This window comes from Paracoccidioides brasiliensis (assembly GCF_000150735.1).
Source record: "Paracoccidioides brasiliensis Pb18 unplaced genomic scaffold supercont2.13, whole genome shotgun sequence".
NCBI classification, from domain to species: Eukaryota; Fungi; Ascomycota; class Eurotiomycetes; order Onygenales; family Ajellomycetaceae; genus Paracoccidioides; species Paracoccidioides brasiliensis.
Genome location: NW_011371370.1, coordinates 409,492 through 422,861, shown reverse-complemented (window position 1 = coordinate 422,861; position 13,370 = coordinate 409,492). Strand labels below are relative to the sequence as shown.

Genomic DNA, 13,370 nt, shown 5'->3' with positions numbered 1-13,370 from the left:
CACATCTACAACCAAACCCCACCTTCAGCAGCAGAGATTAACGACTCCCGCACCCGTCGCGATTATCCAGGGAACGAGCCAGTCACCATTGTCCAAGTGAAGGCTTAGGAGACCGCATGCGTGTGCACCTGGCAAGCTAGACGATACAGTACTTGTTTCACAGATGGAAGAAATGTCCCATCAATCCCATGCGACACGGTGCGATATACTGCATCGTCTTCATTGTCAATATCAATATCAATATCAATATCAGACTCAACGTCAGCGCCAGCACCGATACCATCCACATCACCAGTATTCCACAAGAAACCAGTGCGAGGGTCACAACAGGAGCAGCGACAAGTAGACGACAAGAGGAGGGTCTCCGTGTGTGTCTGACTCGTGGAGAGGAAGATGAAGATAGAAATCCCTGCAAGCCCGCCACCGCCAGGTGTGCATTCAAACTTCAGAAACCCTGTTTCGATTGGTGATCGGTCTATCGTGGTGAATGCGGTGTTTTTGCCGTTGGTGATTATTACGGTGCTGGTACGGTTGTTGACGAGGGGAATATTTTTGCGATATATCGGGATTGACGATTGTGAGTTTCGTGTTTTTTTTCCCTTCTCCATAGAAGTTTGGAATTGGGATGGGACTGGGAGAAGAGCGGGGAGGAGGAGAGGGAGTTGTAAAGAGGAAGAGGATTGATTGAGATTCGTTGTTCTATGCTGACTGTATTTTGTCGAATGGGATAGATGTTATGGTATTTGCACTGGTATGTGATTCACCATTGAGCGTGGAGCTTTGTTACCACTACCGCTTCAATCGTTGGCGCCTCTGGCTACGCGAATGATGTGGAAAGCGATAGCCGCACGTCTGTATCCTACGTCAGACAAGATATTTCGCATTGCTAATCTGAGAAACTCATGTCAAAAACCACAGCTCTTCGTTGTTGCTTTCGCCATCACGATGATACTTGGTATGTTATATCTCTTCCATCTTCCAGTCAAATCTCTATGTGGCGTATTGATATTATTCGATATCGGCTCTGCACATATAAGAACTCGGATCTAATTGTTTAATGCAAAAACAGCTGTCAACTACGGTTTAGGAAGACACATTTGGGACATCCCGCTATCTCGCTACATAATGTATCTTCGGGTATTCTCAACCCCTGAACCCCTAAAAACCCGCCGCTCCCTCTCACCCAACTCCGGATATCCAACTACAACCCAACAACTAACATAAATAACAACCCAGATCACCTTCATCGAAAGCATCCTCTACATCTGCGGCACAGCCCTGATGAAAATTTCCATAATCCTCTTCTACCTCCGCATCTTCCCGCCCACACGTGTCCACATCGTCTGTAAAACACTTATATTCTTCATTCTCGGCTATAGCTTCGCCAGTTGTGTTGTGGTGATATTCATGTGCCGGCCGGTTGAGAAGTTCTGGGATGTGCAGATCATGTACGGCAGTTGTATAGATCGGGCGGCTTCTTATTATGTGAATGCGGCAATGTCTATTACGACGGATATGATGACGTTGGCTATTCCTATGTGAGTGAATGATGCCTCTTTTTTTTTATGTATTCATATCATTGATGAGACATTATTGCTGGTATCACACTGGAAGACAAAGAAGAAAAGGGATATGGCTAACAAGATGTGGAAAAAACTTCTTCTTTTGCAGACCCCTTATTCATAGACTTACCATCTCCCTCCGGCAGAAAATAATAATCGCCTGTATTCTTGGGATGGGCTCATTGTGAGTTGCCACCACCCTTTCAACTGAGAGAGCTACCCCCTCCAACTAAACTAACTTTGCACCCACAGCGTCTTCATAGTCAGCGTCGTCCGCGTCTTCTCTGTTCACCGCCTCTTCACACAACCTGACTCGACCTGTAAGTTTTCAATCACCCGTCCCCTTTTGACGCCTTACTCCACTTCCTTGTTAAAAAAATCTTCATGCTAAACAAATCAAAAATCCCGTTATCCAGGGAACGCAAACAGAGCCACAATCTTGTCCATTCTTGAAATCTATGTCGGCATCCTCCTCGGTTCAGCACCAACCCTCCGCCCTCTTTTCCTTCACTTCATCCATGGTCGACAGGACTCCCCGCGCCGCAGATTATCCAGTTCCTCAGCAGCAAGCTCACAGAGATGGCTGCGGTGTTGGACGAATGTGCAGCGGCGGTTATCGTGTTCTACATCTAGTGGGAGTGGTGGAGCTGGAGCTGGGACGAGCAGGTGCGGGTCGCTGTTCAAGAATTCGGTTCATGTACAAGCGAATCGCTTGGATGGTATGTTGCCCCCACGGGAAGAGCCGCAGCAGCCGCCGTTGACGGTGGTGCAGGAGAGTTATAGGGATATGAGGAGGGCGAGGGGGACGTTGGGGAGACATCTCCGGAATGGATTGAGTGGGTGTCTTAGGCAGGGGAGGAGGAGAGATGGGGTGGATGTTTCTCTTGAGCGGTATGTGGAGGATGATGGTGGTAGCGGGGACGGGGAAGCCGATGGGCTTGCGGATGTTGAAGCTGGTGCTGGGGCGGGGAGGGAGAGAACGGCAGAAGACAGACATCCATTGGAGCTCTATATGATTGATGAAGAGATGGATGCGATCGATTCTAATGCCTCAGTCACTATTTCTGGAAGTCGGAGTCGGAGTCCGAACATGTGAGAAAGTGGCCGCTCCAACCTTGGCATTGGTAATAATGGTCATGAAGCAGTGGTAAACAGAGCTGTTGCTGACAAGAATACATTGATTGATGATGATTGATGATGATACCACGCTTTGGTTTGGTTTGTGATATGTCTGTATTGTTGGCTTGTTTCATGTATGTAAATCCTCAATATGTATATAGTGTTCAGTGGTTAGTTAATGGTGTGGAAAAGAGGTTCAGATTTTGGTTAACCGTCTCCAATAATTATAAATATGTTGGGTACTGGTATTCTGATGAATGGAATTCAGGTAATAAGTCATGTAAATGATATTTAGCCATTCCTTTCATAATCTCTGTGATCTCTTACAAATGTCGTAAAAACACATTTCTATACATTGACCATTTCCCCCCTTTTCTTTTTTCACGAGAAAACAATATCACATGACCATAACAAATAGTCACGTGATCTTTATTAAACCGGACTCGCTCAACAACTCCGAACTACAAAACCTTGGAATATCTTGATTCCCGCCCGCAGTTGATTTTAAACAAATATAAAAGAGCCTGTTTTGTTGTGCGGCAAACCAATTGGCGAAAATCTCCTCTCCCGTCCGCTGCTCCGGGCTAAGAGAAGACTAACGGGAACCCTGTTACCGTTGAACTCTACAAATCCCCCAGACAAAGTGAACATCCTCATACCTGTTGCCAAATCAAAGAGCCGTTCGCAATTCCGGGAACTTTTAAGCAAAAGCTATACCTAAGACCACAGTTGAAGACATAAACTACAAGATGGGAGCCGGAGGATCAAAACCTGCCGCGGCGGGAACTGCGTCTAGACATATCTTTTCAAGGTGAGTCGGGATTGGGAGGGTTCGGCATGGTTGATTTCTAGTTGTTTCGGTTTGTGGTACTGTAAGCAACGGATTGCCGTGGGGATCTGAAATTTTGAATATGACAGTGTTCTCGGAGAGGGCGGTCAATCTGTGTGGAGGGGATTGGATTGAACCGGAGTGAATTGCCTCTGCGCCATTCGACTGTCAAAATATCCGGAAGGCGGATTTGGTACCTCTGCGGGAACGGAGGGACTGCAGTTGTTGGGGATGAATGAAGAGATTTCCCGTTATTGACATATGATTTGTCGACGGGTCTTGCAGATTGAATTCCATTTCTTCAGTTCTATTGGTGTCATATGAATTCCAGTTCAATTCGTGCTTTCTGTTCATATTTGCTAGTAGAGATGAGGGGACGGAAAATGCTCACTAATCCTCTGGAACTGGTTAAATTTGCAGTGACACCCCCGTGCAATTTTCACAAGCATTCGTTGAATCCCTGCAGGGGAGTCCAGAGGTATGTCTATTCTCTATCTCTATGTCTACTTCACCAAATCTTTCAAAGGTCACCCGAACTCCAAAACCAGGCAAAATATATCCAAGGCTAACAAACTCCATAGACCGACTCAACCCGTGCCCAAACGCTAGAACTACACATCCAAAACCGCATTGCCGCAGAACTCGAGCGCATCCGTGCCCGCGAATCTCAAACCCTCGCCGACCTCGAAAAGCGCCTGGCAGAAGACTCCTCATCCCCCTCTGCATCTCCCGCCTCCACGAATACAGACGGCACACCTGTGCAGGAACTGAGCAGCGCGCGGGTGCGGCAGGAGATCTCGTCATTGAGCGCCAAGTTGGCGGAGAGGCGCAAGGTGCGCGAACTGGATGAGGGGGTTGAGAAGGCGCGGGGAGATCTTGTGAGATGTTTGAAGGGCAATAAGAGGAGGCCGTTGGATTGCTGGAGGGAGGTTGAAGGGTTTAAGAGGGAGGTTGGGCGGTTGGAGAAGAAGTGGGTGGAGAGTGTTGTTGGGTAGATTGGTGGTTGATTTGGGGTGGGGTGGATGGGTGTGGCTTTTTCGATGTGATGGTGTGGTTGCACGATTCTGCTGCATCTATGAGAGATTATTTGCACATTTGTTTCTATCATTGTATATGTATTGGTTCTTTTCCCATGTGCTATTTATGGGGGATAGAAAATGGAGATTTTGAATGTGTTCACATCATGTCCTGTTAGATCCTATCTCTCGTATTAAAAGATGATAATGCCTTCTAACTGCGATTTTGCAGCAACTGGCCATTTAAGTATCAATTTGCATTCGCATCATATCAATAGCGACAAAACACACAAAGTACCTCCTTTACCTTCCAAGTCTTATTATCCCATCTATCCTTAACCCTATTGTCACACAACCTCCCAAACCCCCAACCTCCCCACCCTCTCCCCAGCAGACCGGACAATACACACCCTTGCCAATTTCTCCCTGGACATCCCTACCTTTATCCCCTTGGCACCTTTTCCAGATACCTGGGACCGCGACTCGGACAAAGAATCCAGCTCGTCAAGACCAGAAGCGTCGCAACCAACCACCCTGTCCACCAACACTGAAGCAACACCAGTCCCCTTCCCAGCTGTCAAATTATAATTCCCCGTCGTGACGAAGCCAATTAAATCCTCCTCGCCCGGCATGGGCAAGTGAGCTGCTGGCTGCGGGTCAGCGGATAGATCTGTCGGGAGTAGTTTGCTGCTGGCTTGGAATATTTGGGCTTGTTTCTGCTTCTTGCTCTGGTGCTGGGCGCTGGGTGTGCGCGCTGATGGGCTGAGGAGGGATAGCCATTCATTGCGTAGGGAAAGATTGGTAGCTGGGAGGCGATAGATGCGTGCGCGGGGGGTTGGGGTGCCGCGGTTGATGAGGGTGAGTTTTACTGTGGCGAGGGCAGGGTGGGTGAGGTGGAATTGGAAGGGGGTAGGGAGGCTAGCGGAGGGCTTTGGCCTTGACTTTGCGTTGAGGATTGTAAAGGCGGCGGAGGGGGGGAGGTGGTGGATGTGTAGCGGTGGCGGGGCGGGACGGGTAAATGTATACGTGGTCGCGCTTGTTGATGCAGATTTATTCTGCTTTTCTCTTTTTCGTTTTTTATTTTCTCTCTCTAATGGTTTCTGCTGTTTCTTCATTTTAATTTCTGTTTGATCGCCTTCAACAACCGCGGTGGCGGGTTCCCCGGTCTTTGCAAGGCCTTCATCCTTTTCAAGGGGCTCAGATTGGACAAGTCGTTCCCAATCACAAGCCCAACCTAGTCCAATTTCACCCTTCTTCGGCCCACCGAGATCAATGCTGTCATATGCAATGCGCTTCTGCTTCGGTTTGCGCTCCCATTCTTTCCTTCGAATGTCCCTCTCGCGCATTTCCCATGCCCATCCGGCATTTGTTCCTGGGTAGTCCCCAGGAAACCAAGGCTCAGAACACTCAAATGAAAGTTGCTGCTTTTCCAGCAGGCCGCCAAAGCGAGGGTTCCCTCCTGAGGACATGGGGTAGTACATGATATAATACCACACGGGTACAACACATTTCCATGGAAGCATAACTGTGTAAGTACCCTGGGAATTTCCACCGCTAGATAAAGATTTTGGGCGTGATGCCAGGATGAGAACTGGTATGCGAGGGTCTGTAGGTTTTGGGGAAGGATATTCACCTGGGCTGGCTAGGGATTTTCGGCGGTTGATGGCCTTTTGGCTAGGCAGGAGGCGAGAGGCTGTTAACCGTGCGGGGCGAGAGAATAGGTCCGGTCTAAGTTGTGTCGAATCAGGCTCCCATGAAGATAAGAGAACTGCAAGGTCACTTGAACTGGCTTCAGAAGTCGGGAGTTTGATGGTTCGAGGAGGATGCTGTAGACGAGGATCGGAAATATTGAAAGCTAGCAGAGCATTTTGTGGCAGTGATGCTGCATTTGTGAGGCCTGCGAGTGAAATCCATGTTGATTCAGGGGAACCTTTTGGCCACTCTTTCCCATCAGACTTGGGTATAGGCTTTAGAGCACCAAGCAGAGCCTCAGTCGCACCGGGTCCCGTAATCTCAATACTCCCAATATCAAACCTAAGATCCTCAACCATGACTTGCGGATGTTGTACCTTTGCCGCTTTCAACACCTCCTCCCACACCTGCAAGAACGCCGACGGATGGACCCTTAGAAACATCCTCCGTTTAGGCTTCTTTGCTTTGGCCCCTGCATCAGCCATCTCGACATCCTCATCCGTTTTCTCCGAGCACCAAATGAGCGTAACAGGCGCAATTGGCCTTTTTCCATCTCCCATTCCCTCCTCTCCTCCGGTCTCAAACAGCCATACCTCCAACCCCCTCGTCCCGGCCTTCCACTTTTTCCCCTTATTCCCCCACGCCTCTTCCCCAACAACACCCAGCGCCGTAAACAGCCGTTCCAGACATACCTCCAAACCCTCCAATCCGATGGTCGAAATATAGCTCATATCCCACGCAACGGCACCTCTCGCCCCACTAGCCCTATGAGTAGGCCTATAACTCTTCTCCGTCGGACTCAAAGGCACCACAAACCGCCACAATGGATCCTTGGGGCTCGTCATGTGCGCCCTCTTCGCATGGAACACGTGTGTGGGCAACCAGGTCTTGCACCGCTGGCGCTTCTTGAATTTTGACTGCGGCTTTTCAGGATGAGAAAGCCTGTTTTTCTTAATCTTCGGCACGCGAGGCGCAATATTGACATCGTGTGTTGGTCTTTTTTGGGATCCTTTCCCTTCATCCTCGGGAAGGGGAACTAGATCCAGCGTCGAAGCATTTTTCGCAGCTCGTCTAGCCTTGGAGCGGGAGTTCAGGTTCTGTAAGCGCCTGGCAGTCTCTAACCGCAAACGTAGGAGCTGTATAGGTTTGCGTCGTCGAGCCGTGACCTTTGGTGTATTATCCTCAATCATCTACCACGTAAAATTTAGCACATAATAACCTCAAAGAGACACAAACCGCTTATAAACTTAAAAAAAAAAAAGACTCTGCGAAAATGGAAGAGAAAACACCCTCACCTCCCTCCGCGCCCTCGCCCTCAACCGACTAGGAACCCTCTTCACATTGTGACTGGCTGTCCTCCTCCGAAGACTCCTGGGAACTTTCTGAAACGCCCTGGATGCCAGTGCGGACTTCGAATTACGGATTCCGGCCTCCAGCGCACGAACCTCGAATTCCCGCGCCGCTACGAAGGCGGATACATCGAGCTCACCGGTCTTGGAGAGTGCGGCGTCGGAGCTCTGGACGGCGAGCTTGCGGGCATCGTAGGTTCGGGCGCGTTTGCGGTCTGCGGAGTCTGAGGAGGGGATGGTGCGCTTTTTTGCTTGAATAGAAGCGGTGGTACGGGCGGGTTTCGGGCCCATTGAGGAGGATGCGCGAGGGGGGGGGGGGGGGGGAAGAGTGTTAATGTTACTCTGAGGGGCGTTTTGCGGGTTGTTCTGGTGTTCAATCTGAGATGGGCTGGTAAAGTTTTCTTTGGTTGCGCCTCTGGTGGCCGGCGGCTGGGTCTGTTGCATAAATCAATAAAATCAAAGCTAATTCCAAATACAAGACGGGCGTGTGTTTACGAATTTTTAGAAGGGTTCTTTTAAGGGATCTTTGTTTTTCAACATTTTTCTAAAAAGTAATTATCGAGATGAGTGCAGCAAATGCAGTGTTAGTTATAGGGTAGAATGATATTGATATGTCTACACAGATATACAGGATTCATTTACTTCAGATAGATATGGAGCCCCAAATGGAATCACAAAGCTCTGATCTCAAGTGGCCAGGACAAGTAGTTAATTTGAATTCTATTATTAGACATTTTTGATTTTTGCGGCCTTGTTTCAGTTTTGTTTGATTTTTCGATTTTTTTCTCTCATGTTAAATGAGCATGTCGGATATAACCATCCTGTCGAGCGGTGTCCAGGACTGAGGTAACTCAAGTTTCCAACACTTCTCTCCATCTGTCGAAAAGCGAAAGAGTCCCATATTCCAATTTCTATAGCTTGGACAGGACAGTTTCGGCACTCGAAACCTACAGTTGTGATTATCCGTGTTAGCCTTCTCTTCAAAAAGAAGCCGATGAAACATTGGAATCGGTTGCCAACGAGGGGGAAATAAAATAAAAATAAATAAAAACAAAAAAAAAAAAGAAAAGGTAACGTCTTACCGTAACTCCCTTCGCAGGCTCTTTCTCAGCATAGGTCACCGTACCGTGGTCAATGATGAGAGCATATCGAGCAGTTCGCTCACCCAGAGTCCAGCCAATGCTCTTGGAGAACGCAGTGTCCGTATCGCTCAGGAAGAGCTATTATTGACCATTGGAATCAGCATTGGTTCACTCCGTCCATCTGGCTTCAGGGTATTTCAAAAGGGAAGAAAACTCTGCAGCATCAAAGAAGGCAAGCATACAATGTCGTCTCCTTTGATATTATTGGCCTTCCCCCACGCGCTCATGACGAACGGGTCGTTATATGCAATGACAGCGACGATGTCGACACCGTTGGCCTTGAAGTCATTGAGGAGCTTGATGTATCCGGGAAGATGGCTGATGGAACAGCTGGGCGTGAATGCGCCTATACATCAGGGAACGGAAAATTGATGATTTAGCACCAGACCGTCGAAAATCAACCAACCAACCAACCAAAATTGATATTTAGGATTTCAAACTGGCATATCTACCTGGAACAGAGAACAGGACCACTTTCTTATTTGCCCATTCCTTGGAAGCATCATATGGCTGCGGTAGGCCACAGGCGGTGATCTCTCCATTCTCTTTGGTCCACGGGACGTATCTGTTGTTGATATTCATTAGATGTTAAGCACGGAGCCTCTCAGCCGTGAAGAAATAATGAGCAGTGGCTTGAGGTTCTCACGAGAATTTGACATCGGGAGGGAAACTGTCCCCAGCCTTGATAGGAGCCATTGCGAATCAGTTGATTAGAGTGAATTGTTCTGAATAACGTCAGAGTCTCAAATCATGTCCACACCTCAGGAGCGTCTTCCCAAGAGACTGCAGGACTGTCTTACCCAAGCGCGGCTGTATTCTTGACAGATTGCTTGCTGCCCAGGTAACTCTTAGTGAGTTACTGTACCCGGCAGACTCCGGAAATTCTTGTGAGCGGTAGGAGATGAAAAAAAAAAAAAAAAAAAAAAACAAAGGGGGGTGAATGAAACAAATATGACTAACAAACAAATGCTTTCCCACGGAGATATTTATTGAACTAGTTAATAGGCAGTGCGAACCGTGGTTAATCATCAATTTACCAATTTGAGCGGTGATATCAACGACTTCGAGGCCGAATCTCCAGCAAGTAGTTAAATTACCCAAATAGCTTGGTCGACTGGCTTACTTATGGATCAAGTAAACTAACTAGTCAACTGCTTTGTTTACTAACATAAACCAGCTCAACACTTCCACCCAACCTGCTTCGCCGCTTTACTATTTACTCCTCTCTATTATTTAATCCTCGCCATTCATTGAACCAGCCGTCACAGCTTCGATATGCTTCTAGCAATAGCCAGGTTCCAGAGAAATCACATCGGCGTCTGCCCGTAACTGGCCATCATAGTCCTAGATTGCGATGCCTGCTCGCGAGAGCGCACGTCTATGACGCAGGCAATGAGGGATCCAGCAGCAGAGCTTCGAGAATCCATGGGCACCCAATATGGTCCCACGACAGGAGCAATCAATCCCCACATCATGGTGGATTCCGAGCAAGCTTCTGTTTCTCTGCTCGGAATCAGTAGTTGTGTTTTTGGAGAACACCTGCATTCCTTTCATCTAGCGCATCGGAACCTTGGAGGGGTGAGGGGTACTATTTGGGAAATTGTAGAATTGCTCAAGTGGATGGATGTATAAATAAGCAGCACCTTATGAGCGACTACAGAAGCCCCCATGCCTAACAAAAAAAGTATACTGCAGAGACAGAGAGAATTTACCGCATGTAGCAGAAGCCGCTTCAATTGCCGAGCGTCATAGGGGCCTGCAATCACTTTACTTGTACATAGATTCCTCACTCGAGGCAGCCCCTGGGGTTCAGAAGTCCAACTCTGCCCCGTGGAATTAAATGCCTAGAGATGGCACCTCTTTGATGGCTAGAAACCCGCAATTTAAGAGCAGAAAGCATGGGCTACAGGTGTCTTTTTAAGACAACCAGAATTGCCGCTGCTATTATTTCTATATATATATATATATATATATATATATATAATCCTATTGCTACTGAGGCTAATTTTTTTTTTAACTCAATTTTCATTTCTGGTGTCTCACGCAGAGATACAGCCGCTGCAACTGTTCAATACGATATCTACCTAATCATGTCATTTAATTCATGTGAGTCTCAAAGGACTTTTTTAATCCAGGCGTATTTTGATGGTATTAAATACTTCCTTCTCGTAGGATCTCAGGGCGGCGGAATTCATTCGATATGACTGGTGGATGATGTGGGCTTAACTTGTCGAGTGCCCATAACGGAACGGTAATCGCAGACTTGCCATGTGAACAGGGTAGCAGGAGGGACGACTCTTTCACAACTTTTTGCTTTCTTCCTTCGGGGTCCCACATGGTCCATTGTATCTGGCGAGTTTAAGGGGAAATCTTGTCACAGTCTTCTAAGACGGAGGGGAATTATCCATTCTGAGGCTAACTACTCTCGAGGGTATTTAACTAGTTAACTAGTTAATGTTAATAGCGGGGCACTCTGAATAATTGGAAACCGTATATGTGAGCAAAGGCCCTGCCAGCTGGAATTCGGCAACGGGGAAAAAGAAAGAAAGAAAAGAAGAAGAAGAAGAAGAAGAAGAAGAAGAAGAAGAAGAAGAAGAAGAAGAAGAAAAGAAAAAGAAAAAGAAGAAAAATCAGGTGTACAAGTATAGAAAACAAGGAGAGCTGTAACGATTCAGGCGGGGAAAAAGGAATCCAGCGAAGCCCACTGCGCAGTTAAGGCCCAAGTAGTTTTAACTTATCTGCCTACACCTACACCGTTGCTGTGTTAGTTAAAGCCGGTAACTAGACTGGCTCTCATGGCTAGCCACTGCCGAACCAACCGGAAGCAACCGTGGTGCCAAACCACCCCCTGCAATCTCCGATCGCCAAACAACATGGGGCAGACAACGGTTGATCCCTCTTTGCCCTTTTCTCGAGGCAAGGTTCTAAGAAGACGGAGGAAAGACGGTGCTTGCACTTTTCTTTATGTTTGCGTTGTGCTGAGAGGCTATGGCGAATCCGGCGAAACAAACCGTTGTTGTTGTTGTTGTTGTGGTCATTGGGTCCGTCGGTTCGGTTCCCAGGTGTATCCTCCGCAGTTGAATAACTAACAAGCTGCTTAATGGATAGTCAACTATACTAACTCCCTTACTCTCTGTGCAAATAGAGCCGGAGTGATAGGGGTCTCCTCAGCGCTGACACTTCTCGAGACCCTCCCGCGCCAAAAATATCACATCATATTGGTTTCCGAATTCTTTTCTACAGATGGGTTGAATCCGTCGTACCCCAGTACTCTTGCCGGGGCTCACTATCGCCCTATCCCAGCCACGACACCACGGCTGGAATACGAAGCCAAGCTAGGAAGGACTACCTACAACCGCTTCAAGCAGCTGGCTGCGTACCACCCAGAGTTTGGGGTGAAGTTTATGGAGGGCATCGATTACGTGTCTGGCGAAGCAGTCCCGTCCTACAAGGCCCTGTTGCCCGACTATACCAGTGTCGATGGATTCCGCATCCTGAAGCCCAGTGAAATGCCGGAAGGTGTAGAATTTGGAGCTAGGTACGAGAGTTATTCGCTCGATCCTGAAGTATACATGGTGCATCTCTTGCGGCGGTTTAAACTTGCGGGAGGCGAGGTGAGACGGATGCACCTGAACGCGGTTGAAGAGGCATTTGAAATAAATGGCAGCAGAGGGGTGCGGATGGTGGTTAACTGCACTGGAGTTGGGATCAACGATCCGAAATCTTTCATAATCAAGGGTGTGTCTTGACTCGGGCGACCAAACACGACCTTGGATTTACCCCGCCCTAATTCTATATCAGCTAGGAGAACCCGGGTTGATCCTGAGCAACCAGCTTCCGAGGGAGACTGTGAACTAACCTACGTGGAATTCCAGGACAGGCATGCCTCGTCTCAAATCCCTGCGATAAGACCATAACGCGACAGCTTGCCGACGGTAGATGGTCATTCCTCGTTCCTCGTCCCCTAAACGGGGGCACTGTCGTTGGAGGCACGAAACAGCCCAATGATTGGAACCCCGAACCGTCCCCCGCTGTGCGTGAGCAACTGCTTGAAGATGCAGCAAACCTTTACCCAGCTATTTTGAACAAAGAGGGCAAGTTCGATGTAATCCGGGACATCTTAGGCCGACGGCCCGCGAGGGAGGGAGACATGAGATTAGAGCTGGAGACACTTCCCAATGATCGCAACGTTATTCATGCTTATGGTGTAGCGGGGAGGGGGTTTGAGTTGAGCTGGGGTATTGCGGGGGAGGTTCTGAAAATGGCACATGAAGTTTTGGATATGGAGCAGTGTCGTAGCAAGCTATGATAAGCACCGACCACTTTTTTTTCCGGGCTTTTCAAAGCATTACGGATTCACCTGGATAAGCCTTTTATGGTTTTCTTATGGCTGGCTGTTTATTAGGCATTTAATGACTCCAGGAGAGGAGGGGGTTCACGTTTTGAATGCATTTTCCGGGTTTAACCTGATATCTACCTTCGTCGATGACCCTACATTCTACTACAATGTTTGTGAAGCCATTACCTTTACGAACCGCGTTAGCTACATCGTCGTGAAATAGAAGACATACCTAAGCTGTCAACGGCTCTCCCCCCCCCCCATCACCATCATTTCAAATATCGCTGACGCAAATGATCTTCTAGTCCACCAACTGAAAAAG

The 13,370-nt window shown here is 48.1% G+C and overlaps 6 protein-coding genes across 6 annotated transcripts; 4 read left to right on the top strand and 2 right to left on the bottom strand.

Annotated features, from left to right (window-relative positions):
* Nucleotides 1-188: 188 nt before the first annotated feature.
* PADG_12379 (uncharacterized protein) lies at nucleotides 189-668 on the top strand (the record flags this gene model as incomplete). Its single annotated transcript, XM_010765094.1, has 2 exons — nucleotides 189-430; nucleotides 611-668. The coding sequence occupies 2 exons, from the start codon at nucleotides 189-191 to the stop codon at nucleotides 666-668; spliced, it is 300 nt and encodes a 99-aa protein (XP_010763396.1).
* A 160-nt stretch (nucleotides 669-828) lies between these two features.
* On the top strand, nucleotides 829-2,658 carry PADG_12378 (uncharacterized protein; the record flags this gene model as incomplete). Its single annotated transcript, XM_010765093.1, has 6 exons — nucleotides 829-955; nucleotides 1,070-1,137; nucleotides 1,237-1,538; nucleotides 1,672-1,746; nucleotides 1,815-1,882; nucleotides 1,979-2,658. 6 exons carry the CDS (start codon nucleotides 829-831, stop codon nucleotides 2,656-2,658), a joined length of 1,320 nt encoding a protein of 439 aa, XP_010763395.1.
* Nucleotides 2,659-3,878: 1,220 nt separating this feature from the next.
* On the top strand, nucleotides 3,879-4,505 carry PADG_07948 (uncharacterized protein; the record flags this gene model as incomplete). Its single annotated transcript, XM_010764949.1, has 2 exons — nucleotides 3,879-3,917; nucleotides 4,092-4,505. 2 exons carry the CDS (start codon nucleotides 3,879-3,881, stop codon nucleotides 4,503-4,505), a joined length of 453 nt encoding a protein of 150 aa, XP_010763251.1.
* A 368-nt stretch (nucleotides 4,506-4,873) lies between these two features.
* On the bottom strand, nucleotides 4,874-7,858 carry PADG_07947 (ribonuclease P/MRP protein subunit POP1; the record flags this gene model as incomplete). The annotated part of the gene is made up of 2 exons (XM_010764948.1): nucleotides 4,874-7,408; nucleotides 7,514-7,858. The coding sequence occupies 2 exons, from the start codon at nucleotides 7,856-7,858 to the stop codon at nucleotides 4,874-4,876; spliced, it is 2,880 nt and encodes a 959-aa protein (XP_010763250.1).
* Nucleotides 7,859-8,478: 620 nt separating this feature from the next.
* Nucleotides 8,479-9,405, bottom strand: PADG_07946 (uncharacterized protein; the record flags this gene model as incomplete). The annotated part of the gene is made up of 5 exons (XM_010765039.1): nucleotides 8,479-8,514; nucleotides 8,650-8,787; nucleotides 8,892-9,055; nucleotides 9,162-9,274; nucleotides 9,356-9,405. 5 exons carry the CDS (start codon nucleotides 9,403-9,405, stop codon nucleotides 8,479-8,481), a joined length of 501 nt encoding a protein of 166 aa, XP_010763341.1.
* A 2,292-nt stretch (nucleotides 9,406-11,697) lies between these two features.
* On the top strand, nucleotides 11,698-13,018 carry PADG_07944 (uncharacterized protein; the record flags this gene model as incomplete). The annotated part of the gene is made up of 3 exons (XM_010764947.1): nucleotides 11,698-11,750; nucleotides 11,855-12,447; nucleotides 12,585-13,018. 3 exons carry the CDS (start codon nucleotides 11,698-11,700, stop codon nucleotides 13,016-13,018), a joined length of 1,080 nt encoding a protein of 359 aa, XP_010763249.1.
* Between the last annotated feature and the right edge of the window lie 352 nt (nucleotides 13,019-13,370).